The sequence below is a fragment of the Lemur catta genome, chromosome 1, assembly GCF_020740605.2.
Source record: "Lemur catta isolate mLemCat1 chromosome 1, mLemCat1.pri, whole genome shotgun sequence".
Taxonomy (NCBI): domain Eukaryota; kingdom Metazoa; phylum Chordata; class Mammalia; order Primates; family Lemuridae; genus Lemur; species Lemur catta.
In genome coordinates this window covers 215642390-215658700 of record NC_059128.1, presented here as the reverse complement: position 1 = coordinate 215658700, position 16311 = coordinate 215642390, and the positions used below count along the sequence as shown (strand labels likewise).

General features: G+C 34.5%; 1 protein-coding gene across 2 annotated transcripts in view; it reads left to right on the top strand.

Annotated features, from left to right (window-relative positions):
* FGF12 (fibroblast growth factor 12) overlaps positions 1–11137 on the top strand; it is a 514517-nt gene extending 503380 nt beyond the window's left edge. For both annotated transcript variants that reach the window (XM_045539944.1, XM_045539942.1), the window contains exon 5: positions 10667–11137. In XM_045539944.1, coding sequence (XP_045395900.1) covers positions 10667–10785 — 119 coding nt within the window. In that variant the 3' untranslated portion in view covers positions 10786–11137. The remainder of the gene's footprint in view (positions 1–10666) is intronic.
* Positions 11138–16311: the final 5174 nt, after the last annotated feature.

The window sequence follows — 16311 nt, the reverse complement described above, 5'->3', positions numbered from 1 at the left end:
TGCCTCTTATGTACTTTGATGTCATTATAATACAAAAAATGTGAACAATTACCCAATGAGTTTCCATGCAATTATATTTTATATCATTAAATGGTTTTTAGAGGTTGCCATTATTATTAAATATGCGTACACTTGAGGTTATGTTAGGCATTATTCTACTGTGCAGTGAGACCTTCTTCCTCCCTGCTACAATCCTCAAAGTATTTTTGCTACCACTGTTATTACTACTATTATTAGTCTTGCTACTGCTATATACAGTTTATCAATTTACCATTTGCTAGGCAGGTTGCATATTTATCTCTGTTAAATATCGCAACAGCCTTATGTTATTATCCTCATTTTATATTAATAGATGAGGAGACTAATTAAAGTAATTAAATAACCAGTCCAAGATCACAGAACTAGATAAATATAGAACTGGGATTGCAATCTGGTAAGCGTAATGTCAGTGCCTATGCACCTAACCCCTCCTTTTTGGCACCAGGGATGGGTTTCATGGAAGACAATTTTTCCACAGATGGGGTGGAGTGGGGAATGGTTTTGGGATGATTCCAGCATATTACATTTATTGTGCAGTCAAACCTCTCTGTTAATGATAATCTGTATTTGCAGCTGCTCCCCAGTGCTAGCATCACAGCCTCAGCTCCACCTCAAATCATCAGGCATTGGATTTTGGCATGTGCATTTACAGTAGGATTAATGCTCCTATGAGAACCTAATGCCTCCACTTATCTGACAAGAGGTGGAGCTTATTCTGTGATGCAAGCAATGGGGAGCAGCTGTAAATACAGAGGAAGCTTCGTTCCCTAGCGCCGCTGCTCACTTCCTGCTGTGCGGCTTGGTTCCTAACAGTGCAAGGACCACTACTGGTCCTTGGGGCGGGGCAGGGGGGACCGCAGCCCTACATTATTCCTACACGATATTGCTCTTCAGTCTCGGGTACGTCTGTGAATATGCAAATACTTACAAAATTCAGTGATAGCAAAGCAGAAATGTTATACCGTGATACAACTTGAATAGTAAGCTAGTTTTAAACTATGCAAAATTGAGATAGGTATACATAATATGATAAGGAAAATACATATTGGTAGATGATCAGATAAAAGTTAGTGGGATGCCATGTTCAAACTAGGAAAGAAAGAATTAAGAATACATCACTTTTCTGATGAATTCTAACAGGTTTAATTTCATACTCTGTAAAAGAATTTGGATCAGATGATTCTTTTTTTTTTTTTTTTTTTTTTTTTTTTGAGACAGAGTGTCACTTTGTTGCCCGGGCTAGAGTGAGTGCCGTGGCATCAGCCTAGCTCACAGCAACCTCAAACTCCTGGGCTTAAGCGATCCTACTGCCTCAGCCTCCCCAGTAGCTGGGACTACAGGCATGAGCCACCATGCCCGGCTAATTTTTTTGTATATATATTTTTTAGTTGGCTAGATAATTTCTTTCTATTTTTTTTAGTAGAGACGGGGTCTCACTCTTGCTCAGGCTGGTCTCGAACTCCTGACCTCGAGCGATCCACCCGCCTCGGCCTCCCAGAGCTAGGATTACAGGCGTGAGCCACCGCGCCCGGCCTGGATCAGATGATTCTTAAAGTTCGTTGGCAATGACATTGTGTGGCAGTCTTTATAAGAACTTTAGTGTAAAACCATGTTCCTTCATGGAACCTAGCATGGGATTTGCATACAAAAATAGTCAAAACATTTTCCTTTATTGAATTATGAATGAATAAGGTACCATTTTATGAACTATTTCCATTATGGGTGATTTTCTTTTTTTGGATGAGGGACTAGGATGAAAGGCATTCTATAAGTGTCATTTTTAAAGAAAGTTTTTGATATTTTTTCTATAGGCCAAGTGTAAAGCATATAACTGGAAGACATATTTAGAAAATCAATAGAAAGTGAGAGCTCCATAAGAGATTGGTCATATTTTCTGTTTAATGAAAAAATTGTCAATTATCTTATGTTGTAACTTTTAAAGAAATTTTTGTAAACCATTAAGCCCACTGCTAAGACTGTTAACCCCCAACACAGTCCAGTACTGCACAGTGAACAAGCCCCTCCTTTGTGAGACTTGGCCTCTTAGAGAGGAAAAGCCAAAGTAGGGTTTTTTTTTGTTTTTGTTTTGTTGTTGTTGTTTTTATTTATTTGTTTTTCAAATATCTCTGTCTTTATCCCAGTCCTGCTAGTGATTTCATTTTGAATGTCAGGATTCCCAAAATTAAGCTCTGCCAGTTTGAGGATCATTAAATCCTACACTGATAACATGATAATAGCTATCCGCCAGCCCTTTTCCCTTCACTCTTTCACCCCTCCACCTGTGTTTGGAACACAGGGGGTGTTAATGAGGGGTTGCAGGGGCATCTATTCAGAGAGACTGATGGACTTGATATTTAAGTCCATTACCATGTACATTTCACGTCAACCTCTTCTTACATGAATCCCCTCCCCTGGAATTTAAGACAACAGCACAGGCTTCATGATTCCCAATTCTGCCCTTTCAGAGCATTGTTCACACCATAGATAAGTAACTCCCCCAGATTTAAATTGTCTTGGTGGTGACTTCCCCTTTACCATCAGATACAGCAGCCAAAAACCATTTGACAAAGAACAAAATACAATCTCCTCCTTTTCTCCTCCCTCCTTTAAGAAGCTCATTACTCAGCTCCTGCAGGTGGTTGAGTATTTAGAATCTGGTGCGCCTTTTGCAAAGATTTAAGCTTCAAGAGCTGAGTCCTGGAGAAAAGAAGATATTTGCAAAGATCAGTAAGTATCAACTGAGAGCCATCCATCCCTATAGCAGTATTAAACCTTGGACTACAGAAATATTGATCCATTTCCACCAGTTTATTTTTTAGTAGGGAGACAGGACACAGACACACACACACACACACACACACACACACACAGGACAGTTACATGTTATCTATTTTCCTTGTGAGAACTATTGCTTTAAGCTAATAGAACTTGATTTAAGTCCCAGAAGAATAATGTAGATCACAGTTTCCCAAACATTGATATTAGAACCATCTGGAATGTTCTTAAAAGCTACAAATTCTCAGAACATACCTCCAAAGTGATCTGATTTATTAAATCCAGGTATGGCCTAGGAATCTACAGGTTTAAAAAATTATCTGAGTGATTCTTATGGCAACCAAGTTTGAAACTCAGTGTTATGGGCTGAATTTGTTGTTTCTGCATTCATTTTTGTTAAATCTGGCCATAGATAATTTAAAACATTCAAATTATTGCAATCAATGTATTAGACTAAACCTAATATAATATAAATTGTCTAATGTCATGTAATTAAATACATGAAACATGTTACATTTTTATTTTTCTTACTACTATTAAGATATGTGTGTTTTAGTGCAGGGTGAAATTACTATATGGAGTTAGCAGAGGTAATACCAATTACTTTAGCACATTTATCTCTGAAATCGAGTAACCAAGAATACAGAAATGTTTCATTCTTTTGATCAAAGTTTTGGCAATGATTTTCTAAGTAACTTTGAGAAAAATAATTTCTCTCTTCAACCTCAGTCATCTGAAGATGAAGTCAATTATAAATTCCATCTGTTTCATAAGAATAAGATGAAGATTAGACATTGTAAGAAAGTTGGATTTCTCAAGAGAATTCTGTCAGATCAAATGTAAAGTGCCTTTTTTCATTTTCCCTGGGAAAATGGACATTGTCTTACTATATTATATATTGAAGGAATGCTGTGAGATGTGGCATTGCATGAGAAATTAGAGGCAATGAAATTTGATTTTGGAAGGAAAATAATAATCCCTTCAACAATTGCATAATAAGACACCAAAGAATGAAACAAATCAGGAGTCCTGATGTTGTAAAACTCCAACTGGGAGGACAATAATGGCAAATGTATTTTGATATTTTTATTTCAATAAATTGGAAAGAAAAACAAATGGCTTAATCTTCAAAATCCTCTTTTGGACCCAACCATATTAGAAGACAAAAACAGAAAAATGGAGTAAAAATTACCCCTAATGCCCCGGATTATTTTAAATACAGAAAAGATAACAGCCGCTACTCTGTCTCTCTCCTTTGGAGTTTTGGATCTCTGCTAGCCTGTGACACCTTCCTCCTGCAAACCATCCTAACTCATTCTAAGCAACTATTTGCTGGTTTCTGAATATAGTCTCCAATAAAACCCTCCTACCTCTTCCCTACACATTCTTCATCCATTTCTGTCTTTCTCTCTTACAAACAAGTACTGCTTCTAGTCTCTTTCTAGAAGATATAGACCTTTTTGTTCACAATATCTCTTAACTCTTTATAATAAATGTTTGCAGAATGCTAGATGCTTTCCTATGGCAACGCATTGCTTCCAAATCAGCACTTAAAATTCTCCTACAGCTTTAAAGGAATTCCATGTGACATTAATTAAAGTGTGAAATTGCTTCATGTTAATTGCCCACACCCTTCTATAATCTGCTGTTAAGACAATTAAATATCTTTAATGGTACGTTAACAAACAGAGCAATCTAACCTTTCCACTTCTTGAAAATTACAGAGGTCCAGGAAAATTCAATTAAATTGGTAGTAATAGAAAATTAATCATATTTTATTCTTCTTTGATGGAAACTGATAGAGAATGGGGGTTCTTTATAGAGTGTAATTTATGAGTTTCATTTAAAACAGAAGTTATATTGTCTTCATTTGGAAAACAATTTGTCAGCCCTGACTACAATGGCCCTCCATGCAGGTTGTCCAGCTCGCCACTACACAGCAATATTGGCAGTCAAAGATTTACACCTAATTCTCCTCATTACTACCTGGACTCACAATTTTCAAATGATCTGCCAAGAATCTGGCAGCAGCATAAAAATAATAATTAGTAGCAGCTGTACTACTTTATACATTGTTATTTTCAACATACTTTTCTAACCAAAGTATCATTTGGTAGTCACTAAAACCTTGCTATTATTCTGATTATCCCTATTTTAAACACAAGAAAACTGTCTTTAAGAGAGGTTAAGTATCTTTTAACGTCAGACCTCATGCTTTTCCTACTATAATAGAAATGTGTGTGTGTGTGTGTGTGTGTGTGTGTGTGTGTGTGTGTGTGTGTGTGTAAATGGGCTTTGCCATTCCTTAAAGCTGTTTGGTTTAGATATTTCATCAGTTGTGTGTTTGTGTGCATTTTTTCTTATGACTTAGGATCTGCAGGGCAAGACACAAGTATATATTGTTTGGAAAGCTACCCAGGTGATTCTCATGGAAGAATTAAGGACAGCAGCTCTACAAGTTGAGAGTGTGCATCAGAATCACCTGGAGGGCCTACTAAGGCAGAGATTGCTGGGCCCCATCCCCTGAGTTTCTAATTCTGTAGGTCTGGGTCAGTTCAAGAATTTGCATTTATTTCTTTTCTTTCTTTTTCTTTCTTTCTCTCTCTCTCTTTCCTTCCTTTCTTTGTTCCTTCCTTGTCTCTCTTTTTTTCTTTCTTTCTTTCTTTCTTTCTTTTCCTTTCTTTCTCTCTTTCTTTTCTTTTCTTTATTTCTTTCTTTTCTTTCTTTTTTAATTTTTTGAGACAGGGTCTCTCTCTGTTGCCCAGGCTGGAGTACAGTTTTGGCAATGGCACCATACGTCACTGTAACCTCAAATTCCTAGGCTCAAGCAATCCTCCCTCCTTCCTCAGCTTCTCAAGTAGCTAGGACTATAAGCGTGCAAAACTATGCCAGACTAATTTTTCTATTTTTTTGTAGTAACGGGGTCTTGCTATGTTGCTCAAGCTGGTCTTGAACCAGCTCAGGATGGCTCAAGCACTCCCACCTCAGCCTCGCAAAGTGATAGGATTACAGGCATGAGCCACACTGCACCTGACCAAGAATTTGCATTTCTTAAAGATCTAGGACTTTAAAAAATGGTGATGGTTAGGAGTTCATACTTTAAGAAGCACAACGTTAAGGAATCATTGGATGCAATAATTCTTAGAATCTCTTTCCTTTTCTAGCCTATAATTTACTATATGTGTATCCAGGGAAAGAAAAGAATCCTGGTTAACTTCCTAGGTTTATTTTCTTTTCCTTTGATTATTCTTATTTCTGTGAAGATGATGCATATAATTTGATTATCCAAATATTGTTAAACCAGAAGAGCCCATCCCATAGGATGCATTGCTCCATTCTTTCAGTCATCCATTCTAACTGTATACTGGTATATTTTAGGGTACTCAGCACAAGTTTAGGCCTTTAGAGAAAGTAAAGCTTCACTGACTTTAAAGATGAAGGAAAGTTCAGTTTTACTCCAGTCACAGACTTCTGCAGTTAAGCAATATAGCATAGTAGGAAGGAATATTCATTTGGGAAATAATTATGAAACACCTACTAAGCATCCTTTACTGTTCTAAGTAATGGGAATGCAGTGGTACTCCTGAAAAAAAATTGACTTTATGGCATTTATGTATAGAAATGGATAGATAAATAAATAAACAATTAAGAAAATAAGCATTTTAAAAATATCACCAGAAATTAGTTCTAAGAAGAAAATGGGACTATTTTAAACAGGGCGAACAAGGTAAATCTCTTAGAGAAGATGGCATAGATGACATTTTTGAATAGGAGTCTGAATGAAATTTAGTAGTAAACCATGTAAAGATGTGGGAGAAAGTTTTTATAGTCAAAATTAAAAGATTCTAAAGTCACTGATAGAATCCAAGCATTTGTAATTATGAGCATGGAAGCCAGTGTGACTGGAACGGATTGATTAAAAGGAAAAATGGTAGGAGACGAAGTTAGAGGAGTAGGCAAGGACCATATAGATTGAGACCTTGTAGCCACCTTCATGACTTTGGATTTTGCGGCTAATGCAATGGGGAGTCATTTTAGGTTTGTCCCTCTAGGATTGCAGGGAAATCAGCCAGGATCTTAGGCAAGATGGTAGTCGCTTGAACTGTAGTGTTTTATAACTGGAGGTGGAGAGAATGACTTTGGATTTATTTTGAAGTTAGACCTGACGCAGCACGCTAATGGATTGGATGTAGGTTCATGGAAAAAAGAGAGAAATCAGTGATGATTTTTAGGTGTTGGGCATGACCAACTGGGTTGTCCTTGATCAAGTTGTTTGCCTTCTTTCTGTTCATTTGTTAGGTACATAAAGTAGGAGAAAAAATAGTTGCCGTTCCGCACCCCGACCTCATAGGATTTTTCTGAGAAAAAATATCAGTGTTCCTCTAACATGTGTCATTGTAACAGTTTTTGACAAATGGTAAAAGAACATAATATTTTGAAAGAGAAAGCATTTCTTTTTGATTCTTTAGTACCCTTTCTTCAAATCAAAGCATGCTCTTATCTCAGTTTTCTTGTTATTTTTCCTCTATTCTGATTTATATTTCAATTTTTCCTTCTCTGTCTCCTTCTTCAATATTTCTTCTATTCATGCCTTTGACTTGTCTAGATCTATAATAGATTGAAGCAGAAGGATTCAGCCCAGCTTTCTGAGTAAAAATGAGGTAGAGAGATTTGATGAGAGAGTATCCCCCCCATTGTTAGACACAAGGACAAGCACAAGTTTCTAATCACACAACCGATATCATGTACTAATTTAAAGCACATTTGCTAGAAATCCCCAGTTTAACCCTTTAATGTGAGCAGAACACACTTGTATGGCGGACACTAGATACTATGACTTGGCATAGTAAAGACTGTCATTTTCACAGCTGTTTGAGCATGGACTGATCATGTATCTGTAGAAGGCCCTGCAGTTCTGATAATACAAACAAAATGCTACACTTGGTCATAACAAGACCATAAGCTCCGAACTTTGTGACAATAGTATATGGTATCTGCTCTATGTATTTATTTTTTGTTTTAAGTGAAAGATTATTCTCTTTAAAAGATTAAATACTAAATATATATCACTGGGCTTTGACGTATTGTAAAAAAAATCCATCTTCTCTTTGTAGGATTAGGTATGGGTTTTTCCAGGGCAAACTTTCCATTTAATATTTTCTATTATATTTTTTTCACTGGTGCTTGTGTTGCAAATGCAGTATCAGAATATGCAGGCTTTCTTTGCCATTATAATAGCTCACATTCCTTGTTTACAACTTTTAACATCCAACAATCACTTTTAATTTAGTTATCCTAAATTTCTCCTGAAAAATTTAAAGTAAAATTATGACTTTCTTAAAAGTTTAAAACAAGTAAAATCTTGGGAATTTCAGCTAAAACTGACTGCTTTATAAATAGCTGGCAACAAGGTTAAGTTATTGGCAAAGTTATCTGCAGCAGTAATTATAACAGTAATATTGTGTGTTGTCACAACATTTATGTGCAAATAAAAATAACAACAACAAAAAAAATAAAGGTGCAAATGAATGTATTGGGTAGAATCTATGGCATAAAAAAACTAAAAAAGAAATTGCAACTCTAAGACACTCAACAACAAAAATTAGAAAAATATATTCTTTAATGAAAATTAGAAAGCTGCATTCTTCAATTCCCTCTAAGATGAAGTTTAAGAAATTTGCAGGTCAAAATCTATTCTTTATTTTTAAAAATAGATTTTTTTTCCATCAATGAGATTCTGATTTAACAATCCCTGGTGAGGCCTGGGAAAATGTATGGGTTTTCATAGCTGATTAGGTGACAGAGTTGGGAAAAGCTGCTTTATGACATTGTGTGATTAGATTTCAAACTGAATCACTTCGTTACTTCTTGAGTTCTCCTGTGCGTTAAGCAGTTATATGTAAATGGTAAATGGCAATATATTGCAACAGTAAAAGTATGCTTTAATTTTGGAGGTTTTGATACTTTGTTTATAATAGAAATAGAGTTACCAGTCACTGGACTTGAGGAAGTTCAACATTCCAACAGGATCGTCCATAAAGATCTTCTATTTTTTGTTAAAAAAAAAAAAAAAGAAAGGAGAAAGAAAGAAAGGGAAAAAAGAAAGAAACTTGAATTGCCTATTTGTGCCATTTGAAAATTACAGAATCAGCTCTCTGAGCTGGTTTCCTCTGTATACTGTGCTACTTCAGCCAAAGGCATGTAGTCCATTGAGGGTGTTGGAAAAGCCATTCAATGTAGTGACTGAAATATTTTAAAATCTTATCAAAATATGTGTCGGTAACAATTTTGCATAAGGCACTCAACAGACATTTTGTACATATATTTTATACTACTCAAAGTGTGGTCTGGGTTCCACCAGGATCAACATCACCTAAGAGCTTACTAAAAATGCAGAATCCCAAGCCCACTACAGACCTTCTGAATCATGATCTGCACTTTAATGGTATTCCTAGGTGATTCAAATGCACGTTAACCTTTAAGAAGTTCTATGACTGAGTATGTGGGAAGAAACCCATCTCCTTATTACTGAACTAGTCTCAAAAGAATGTTACTTGTATTCTTAACTCTCTCTCAATCTAGTTTTGGATTTAGAATACCTTCAGCCAAAACAATATCACTATATTCTCTGAAATCTATTATCTAAAATTCTCACAAAGAGATCAGCTCCTTAATTTTCTTAAACATTTATGGGTGCTTGCTATATGCAAGGCATTTAATCCTCATAAACATGCCATTTTTCAGTCTAAATTGACAAAGCTGGTAAGTGGGTGAGCCAGGATGTGGACCTAGGCACTATGGATCCCAGGTTGGTACTTTTAGCCACTCAAAGCTCATGGGAGGAAGCTGTTTGATGTTGGAAATAACATTCAAATTATAAACCATTGTAGTGATGATTCAATAGGTACGTATATTTAACTGTTTGTTCCTAAATCAAGGATAAAGGTCACTCCTGGTATTTAAGTAAAATATATTATATGCTCTTGTGCAGTCACATTTGTATAATGAAGCTGAATTAGTGTAGTCAATGTGCTGATAGATCGAATCTTCTGAAAGTTACTATGAATTGAAAAACATTGTTCTTTCTAAGCAATAATCTAGCCGCCATGGTTGTTCACAGATGACTGAAATGTGGAGCCAGACAAAACAATAGAGGAGAAAAGGAAATGTTTATATAGATGTAAACTAAACATTAGGGTTGCATAATCACATTCCCTATTAATGACTAACTAATGTCATGGATTGGGTCTTTATTTTAGGTGAAGGAAATCTGGGGTAATAGGGAAAATTGCTTTACCTTTTTTATCATTTCTCTTTCCTCTCTCATTTCTTACATAGGACACCCTGAAAATTGGCAATAAATATTTCAGTTTGACACAACAGTATCATATTTCTTGCAATGGGGTAACAACAGTATCATATTTCTTGCAAGGGGGTAAAGATTAAGAACATGTAAATAAATATTTTTCCCTACCCAAACTAGATTGTAGATTAAGGGCCAAAAAACAAAATAGCTACTTCCACCTTAAATTCTATACCTCAAATGTCTCCTGTAACTCTGGATGAAAATCCTGTTATGTAGGTTAGGAAATTATAAAGATTCAAGCCTTATCTATAAGAGAACAGAAACAACTCTCATGTCTACAGTTCAAGAAGGCTTAAAAGACTGACTGGTAGAACAGGAAGAGAACCATTATATCCTCTGAATGTATTATCAAGTTAAAACTCTTGTGCAATGGGGAGAAAAACTAGTAATGAGAGTGAAGTATATTGTAAAATAAAATTTGAAACATTTACCGAAGCCAAATTGATGTCCACTATCTTAAGTAATTGTTGTGATTTTGCTTTCTAGTGTGTATGTACAGAGAACCATCACTACATGAAATTGGAGAAAAACAAGGGCGTTCGAGGAAAAGTTCTGGAACACCAACCATGAACGGAGGCAAAGTGGTGAATCAAGATTCAACATAGCTGAGAACTCTTCCCCTTCTTCCCTCTCTCATCCCTTCCTTTTCTCTTCCCTCCCCTTTCCCTATTTCCTTCCAAAAAATCCACCCAAGGAGAGGAAAATAAAATGGCAACGCAGGACCTAGGGGCTAAGATTCTGCACTCAAAATCTTCCTTTGTGTAGGACAAGAAAATTGAACCAAAGCTTGCCTGTTGCAATGTGGTAGAAAATTCACATGCACAAGGATTTGCACGCATAAAAGCAAAGGAAGTAATAAATCAGGACTCCACAAACATTAAATTAAACTGTGTTGTTATTAATAGAGGGCTAACTGTAATGAAGACATTGATAGAGATGAAATAAAGTTATTACCTTGAAGGAAAAGGTTTTGGAGAATTGAACTTACAAGTTGATGTTATACCCTAAATAGCATTAACTCTGGTTTAATGGTGTGATGTGTGGTTTTGTATTTTTTTTTTTATATATTTTTGTATTTTTGTGTGTGTTTGCTTTTGTATTTTCTTTGGGCCTCTGGAATTGACACACAATTACATTTTGTTTCCAGGATTTTTTTTTACCATGAAATTGAACATATATGAATTATAGACTCTTTTAATGCCTATAAAGTATGTAGCCAGCAACCATTTAACATCAAGAAAATTTTAAAAATTATTTTTGACACTGTTATTAGGATTGTTTTATGCAAAAGGAAAGCCATACTGAATCAAATAGCATCAGCTGATTTAATCCCTTCATAAAAAGAGTTTTAAATTCTCCTAGGAGAATATTGTCTTTTTATCGAAGTTATTATTCCAGGAATTAGTATTTTTAGTCATTTAGAAAAAAAGTTTTTGTTCTAATGCTGAAGTGACTTTTGGAAATTCTTTGCCATTGTCATGTCCAGGCAGTGAGGTATAAGTTAATTGCTCTTACCTTTAGTTTGAATTTTTACTCTCTGGACACCTGTGAGGGTATAGATGCATGTCTTAGAAAGTTTTGTACCATATCTTGCAGCAGGAAAGAAAGAAGATCAGTTTTACATAAGGAAATAAGTCCTAGGAAATTGATCAAAGCAAATGGTATTTGCCTTTGTACCTTACCTGAGTTTTATGTATATAGCGTTTTTCAAACTCTGCCAAGAAATTGGAAGGCATGGCTGTGAAATTCCTAACTTATTGTCTTATGAAGCCAGTGGTTTGTTTGTTGCTGTATATATCGTCATTTATAAGTCCAGTTGACAATAAGTGTTTTTGTAGAACACAGAGGGGTACTAGTAATACATTAAGTTTTCCAGGGACATAAAGAATCAATATGGAATTAACAGCTATGGCTTCAACAGACAGCATTGTGTAAGCAGTTTAAAGTAGTGAAAAAGAACTCAGTGTAAGAGCAGGCAAATGCATAGTTAGGAATACTACAGTATTAGAAAAAATATTAGGGAAGAAATAAATGTTATACAATCGCATTGGAATAAATAGATCTAGTTAGTCCTACAAATCAGGAATGGTGTAGAGGCATCCAAATTAAAACAAAACAAAACAGAATGTTAAAAAATGTATGCAGATTTATGGATATTATCAATGAGAAGACTTAGCATGTAACTTCTCCTATATCTCTACTCTCCAGCATGTATTGTTCCAAATATGACTCCCTAAAATATATACACTTTGCAGAAGCTCTAGGTCTTCACCTCAAACCTTGCCATTGGTGGCTGTATTTCAAGGTCAACGTAGCTTCCCTCACTCTACACAATCATTGCTCCTCAATAGTGGTTCGTGTCCTTCACCAAGTATCCTATTTCTGTTATCAGGAGGTTGGCAGAAAATGAAATGGAGGAATTTGCCTAAGCAGTTGGGAAGAATAAACATTGCACATCTGGGCAAGGATTTTGAACAGACATTTGCAAGAGATATTTGTTTAATCAAAATATTTGGAAAGTAACAAATAAAGACATTTACATTTTTTAAAAAAGGAATGTTATTCTTCTAGGAAAAGAATACCCTTGTTAAAAAAAAAAAAAGTAGAAATCTCACTGTATTTCTCCTTGTGTCACTCTTGATTCAACTTGATTATAAATACACCTGTCACTTCTAGGACCAAAAAAATCCCAAGCACAAAGCCTTATTTTCTTTGAAAAAATAAAAAAGAAACTTCTACATAATGGGTCATAGGCTCTTTTAGCATGAAATGACTTGAGCTTTTATGGTGATATACAACACACACAGTCATCAGTAACACAATTGATGGTTTCATAACTAACATGATGGAATTCACAATCATCAATTATAGTGGTAATTTCATGACAAAATATATTTAATCCAGTAAATTATGAAAAAAATATGATAGGGATATGGATCTTTAACAAAACTTCTCCCTCTGTTTTCAGTGGCTGTTCATCATTTATCATCTAGACTCACATTTGTCTCCTTCCTGATAGCAGGGAAGAGGCAGAATTCTAACCACCCAATTTGTGTATTGTTTTTCTTCATATCATGTTAAACAAATGTTCACTGCAGTAAAATGTTTTGGAAATTAGCTTTGAATTATTTCCAATTTATTTCAGAGAATGAATTAGAAACCTCATTTCTTTTACACATAAACCTGATTGTGGTTTAGAGCACAGGGTGAATGTTTGCTTAACTCTTGCTTGCTTTTAAAGTACATAAAACCTTTCCTAAGAAAAGTCAGTATTCACTCTCTAGGTTTTAAAAAAAAAATTAACAAATAGAAACAAAATTATCCAATTTCCTTCTAAAATATAAGCCAGTTTAAATATTTTATTTTTCAGTTTTACTTCTAGTATAATAATTCTTTACTTTGATTTTCATCATTCTAATTTCTGGGTCTTCAACTCATCCTTCCCTTATTCTCATTGTAGTGAAATATGCTTTTTAAAAAGTTCATTGAGATTTTCCCTGGAAAAATGTGGCTTTAATAAAGCTCTATAATTGGCTATACAGATATAAATTTTAAGACTTGTCTATTCTAAAAGTTCTTATTTTAATATTTCAAAATCCATGAGCTTAATGATGAAAACAAAACTTTTGTGAATCTCACAAAATAGCTTTATGCTCAATATACCTTACTTGATTTCTAAGCTAGAAGTTTGAAGTACAGAAACAAGTGGTGCTGAAGTTCCGTTTGCTAATTCAGAGACTTCTGTGCTTCAGGAAACTGGAAGACAGCAAGCCATCCTGTTCTTAATCACAATAAGGGCTTTGACTTTGAATTTTACATATGAATTCCATAGCACATTAGCCACTATGGATTGGCACAATACGTAGACATCAGTGTAATGCAGTGCGATGCTTTGTGGGCCTCATTCTAGGTCAGAAAGCTTGTTTAAAAAACTCTTCTGTTTAAGAAAATGACAGCACTGTAGATAAAGTGCTGCTATCTGGATTGGCGGTCCTGTGGTACCACCAGCAGAAATGAAAGTATTAAGAGTAAAGGATGAAGAAATACTTAATTGTTGTGTATTGAAGTTTGAAAGTCCTAGTTTGAGACCACTGATACCTTGGTGAAGAAGCATGACTACATCAACAGTAATTTTTTAAACATAGACCCAGAAATAGCAAATCTATTTCACTCTCATGGCTTAGTCTACAAGGCCTTGCTCTTAAGAAGGTTTTCCATGATGCTTAATTTCATCTGCACAAGGTGAGACACAATCAAACACAAAAACTCCCTGCTCATTTTAATACCATAAAAGGCTGAGGTTATTTCTCTGTCATGAAATTGTAAATAACATTTTTTAAGTCAGAATTACATTTAAAACAGTGGATTGTTCTACAAATATATATGTGTACATATACATATGCTTCTGAAATAAGGATATATTATATAGAGTTTTTATTTGATTTGTGGTCTTTAGTCATAGGTAATCAAAAATAAAGAGACTGAATGCAAAACTTTATATATAAATGTATATTTCTAATGATAGTACAAATTGCCACTTTATAATAAAAAAACAAATGGGAACAATAATCAAAGCACATGCTCCTTCAGAAGTTCAGTGATTTTTAATCCCCGCTTTGATGCAGAAAAATTATTTTTTATTTATAAAAAGTTACCTTAAAAATCTATACTTCCAAATATAGATTTCATGATAAGTCATATCAGATTGAAAATGTATGGTTGAGTGGCAGGAAAAGGATGTTACACACTGATCTTTATTTTTCAGAATTTTTCCTGGAGCCCAAATTAAAAACTCAATATTTAAATCTAAATTAAGTGAAAATTGGTAATGTTCAGAGATGATATATTGAGCTTTAGTAACAAACAGAAGCAAAAATATGAATATTTAACATAATAGCATTAAAATGTCATAATAAAAATTGCATCATTAAATGTTTTATAGTTGGAAAGAATGAGCTAATGTTTCTTTTGTCTTTGCTCCAAGCACAATTTAAAGGCAGTGACATTCATTTTACTCAAGGTTGTTCAAAAACCCCAAAATATAGTCCCATGAATAGAATTTGTATTAGCTCTATTACAAGGTTAAATGTTACAATCAAGAAATTACTGACACCGAAATGTTTAATAAACATGTTGTATGAGAAACTAAACAAATTATTGTTTTCATTTTTGCATTAAAGCACAGATTATTCAAATCTTTGTTTTTTTGAGATCTGATTTGTAAAATGTTTATACATCTCAACCTACCTAAAGAAAAAAGTAATTAAAATCTTGAGATGCTCACAGATTTAGACAAAATACTGGCACTTTTTTTTTAAACATTAAATTTCTTTGAGAAGTGTACCCTTTTAAAAATGTGTTTAGCCTATAATGTGTTGCTGAAAAAGTACTGTGTCTTGTAAAAAAAAAAAAAAAAAGATACAAGATTTATGGATAGGAAACCAAGTCAAATTTTATTGAAGTCAAAAGTAAATGTTACTTTCTAATTACAAAGCTACTTGTAGTAACCTGACATTTTACTTTTCAATAATTAAGAATTAGAGCACATAAAAAAAGAATTAGAGCACATTCATTTATTCTTTTATTCATAATTTACCAACTAGAGACTCAATTGAGTTTAGGGATCATAAACAAAATTACAGTCTAGAAAAAATCCAGGGAAGGCAGACATAAATAAATTATGTAATACTCAAAAGTATGTGTGTGCCATGATATGTGCCTTGCTAAGATTTTAAATGGCACAATGAAGCTTAGAGGTAAGACAGAGATTGAAAAAACAAAAAAAGAATAGGTATTTGATGAGTAACAAAAGAGAGATGGCAAAGGGCCCCTCAATCAGAGGAAATTACTTGAATAAAAGATATGAGTACTCGCAAAACACAACTTACTTGGGAAATACTTATGAATGTAACAAGTAAACTATGTTCAGAAAAGAAGGTAAGATAAAATGGAGTTGAGATTAATAAAATGAAAAGTCATTCGAAGTTTTTTCAATGCGTTCTTTGAATTTGTTTGAGCCTCTGTATCTGCTAGGATGTTTCTGGTTGCTCACATAGAATCCCAAACCAACCTGGCACTTGGGGCCACATGTGGCCTTCTGGATTCTTGAGTGCAGCCCTTGAGGGGCCTCA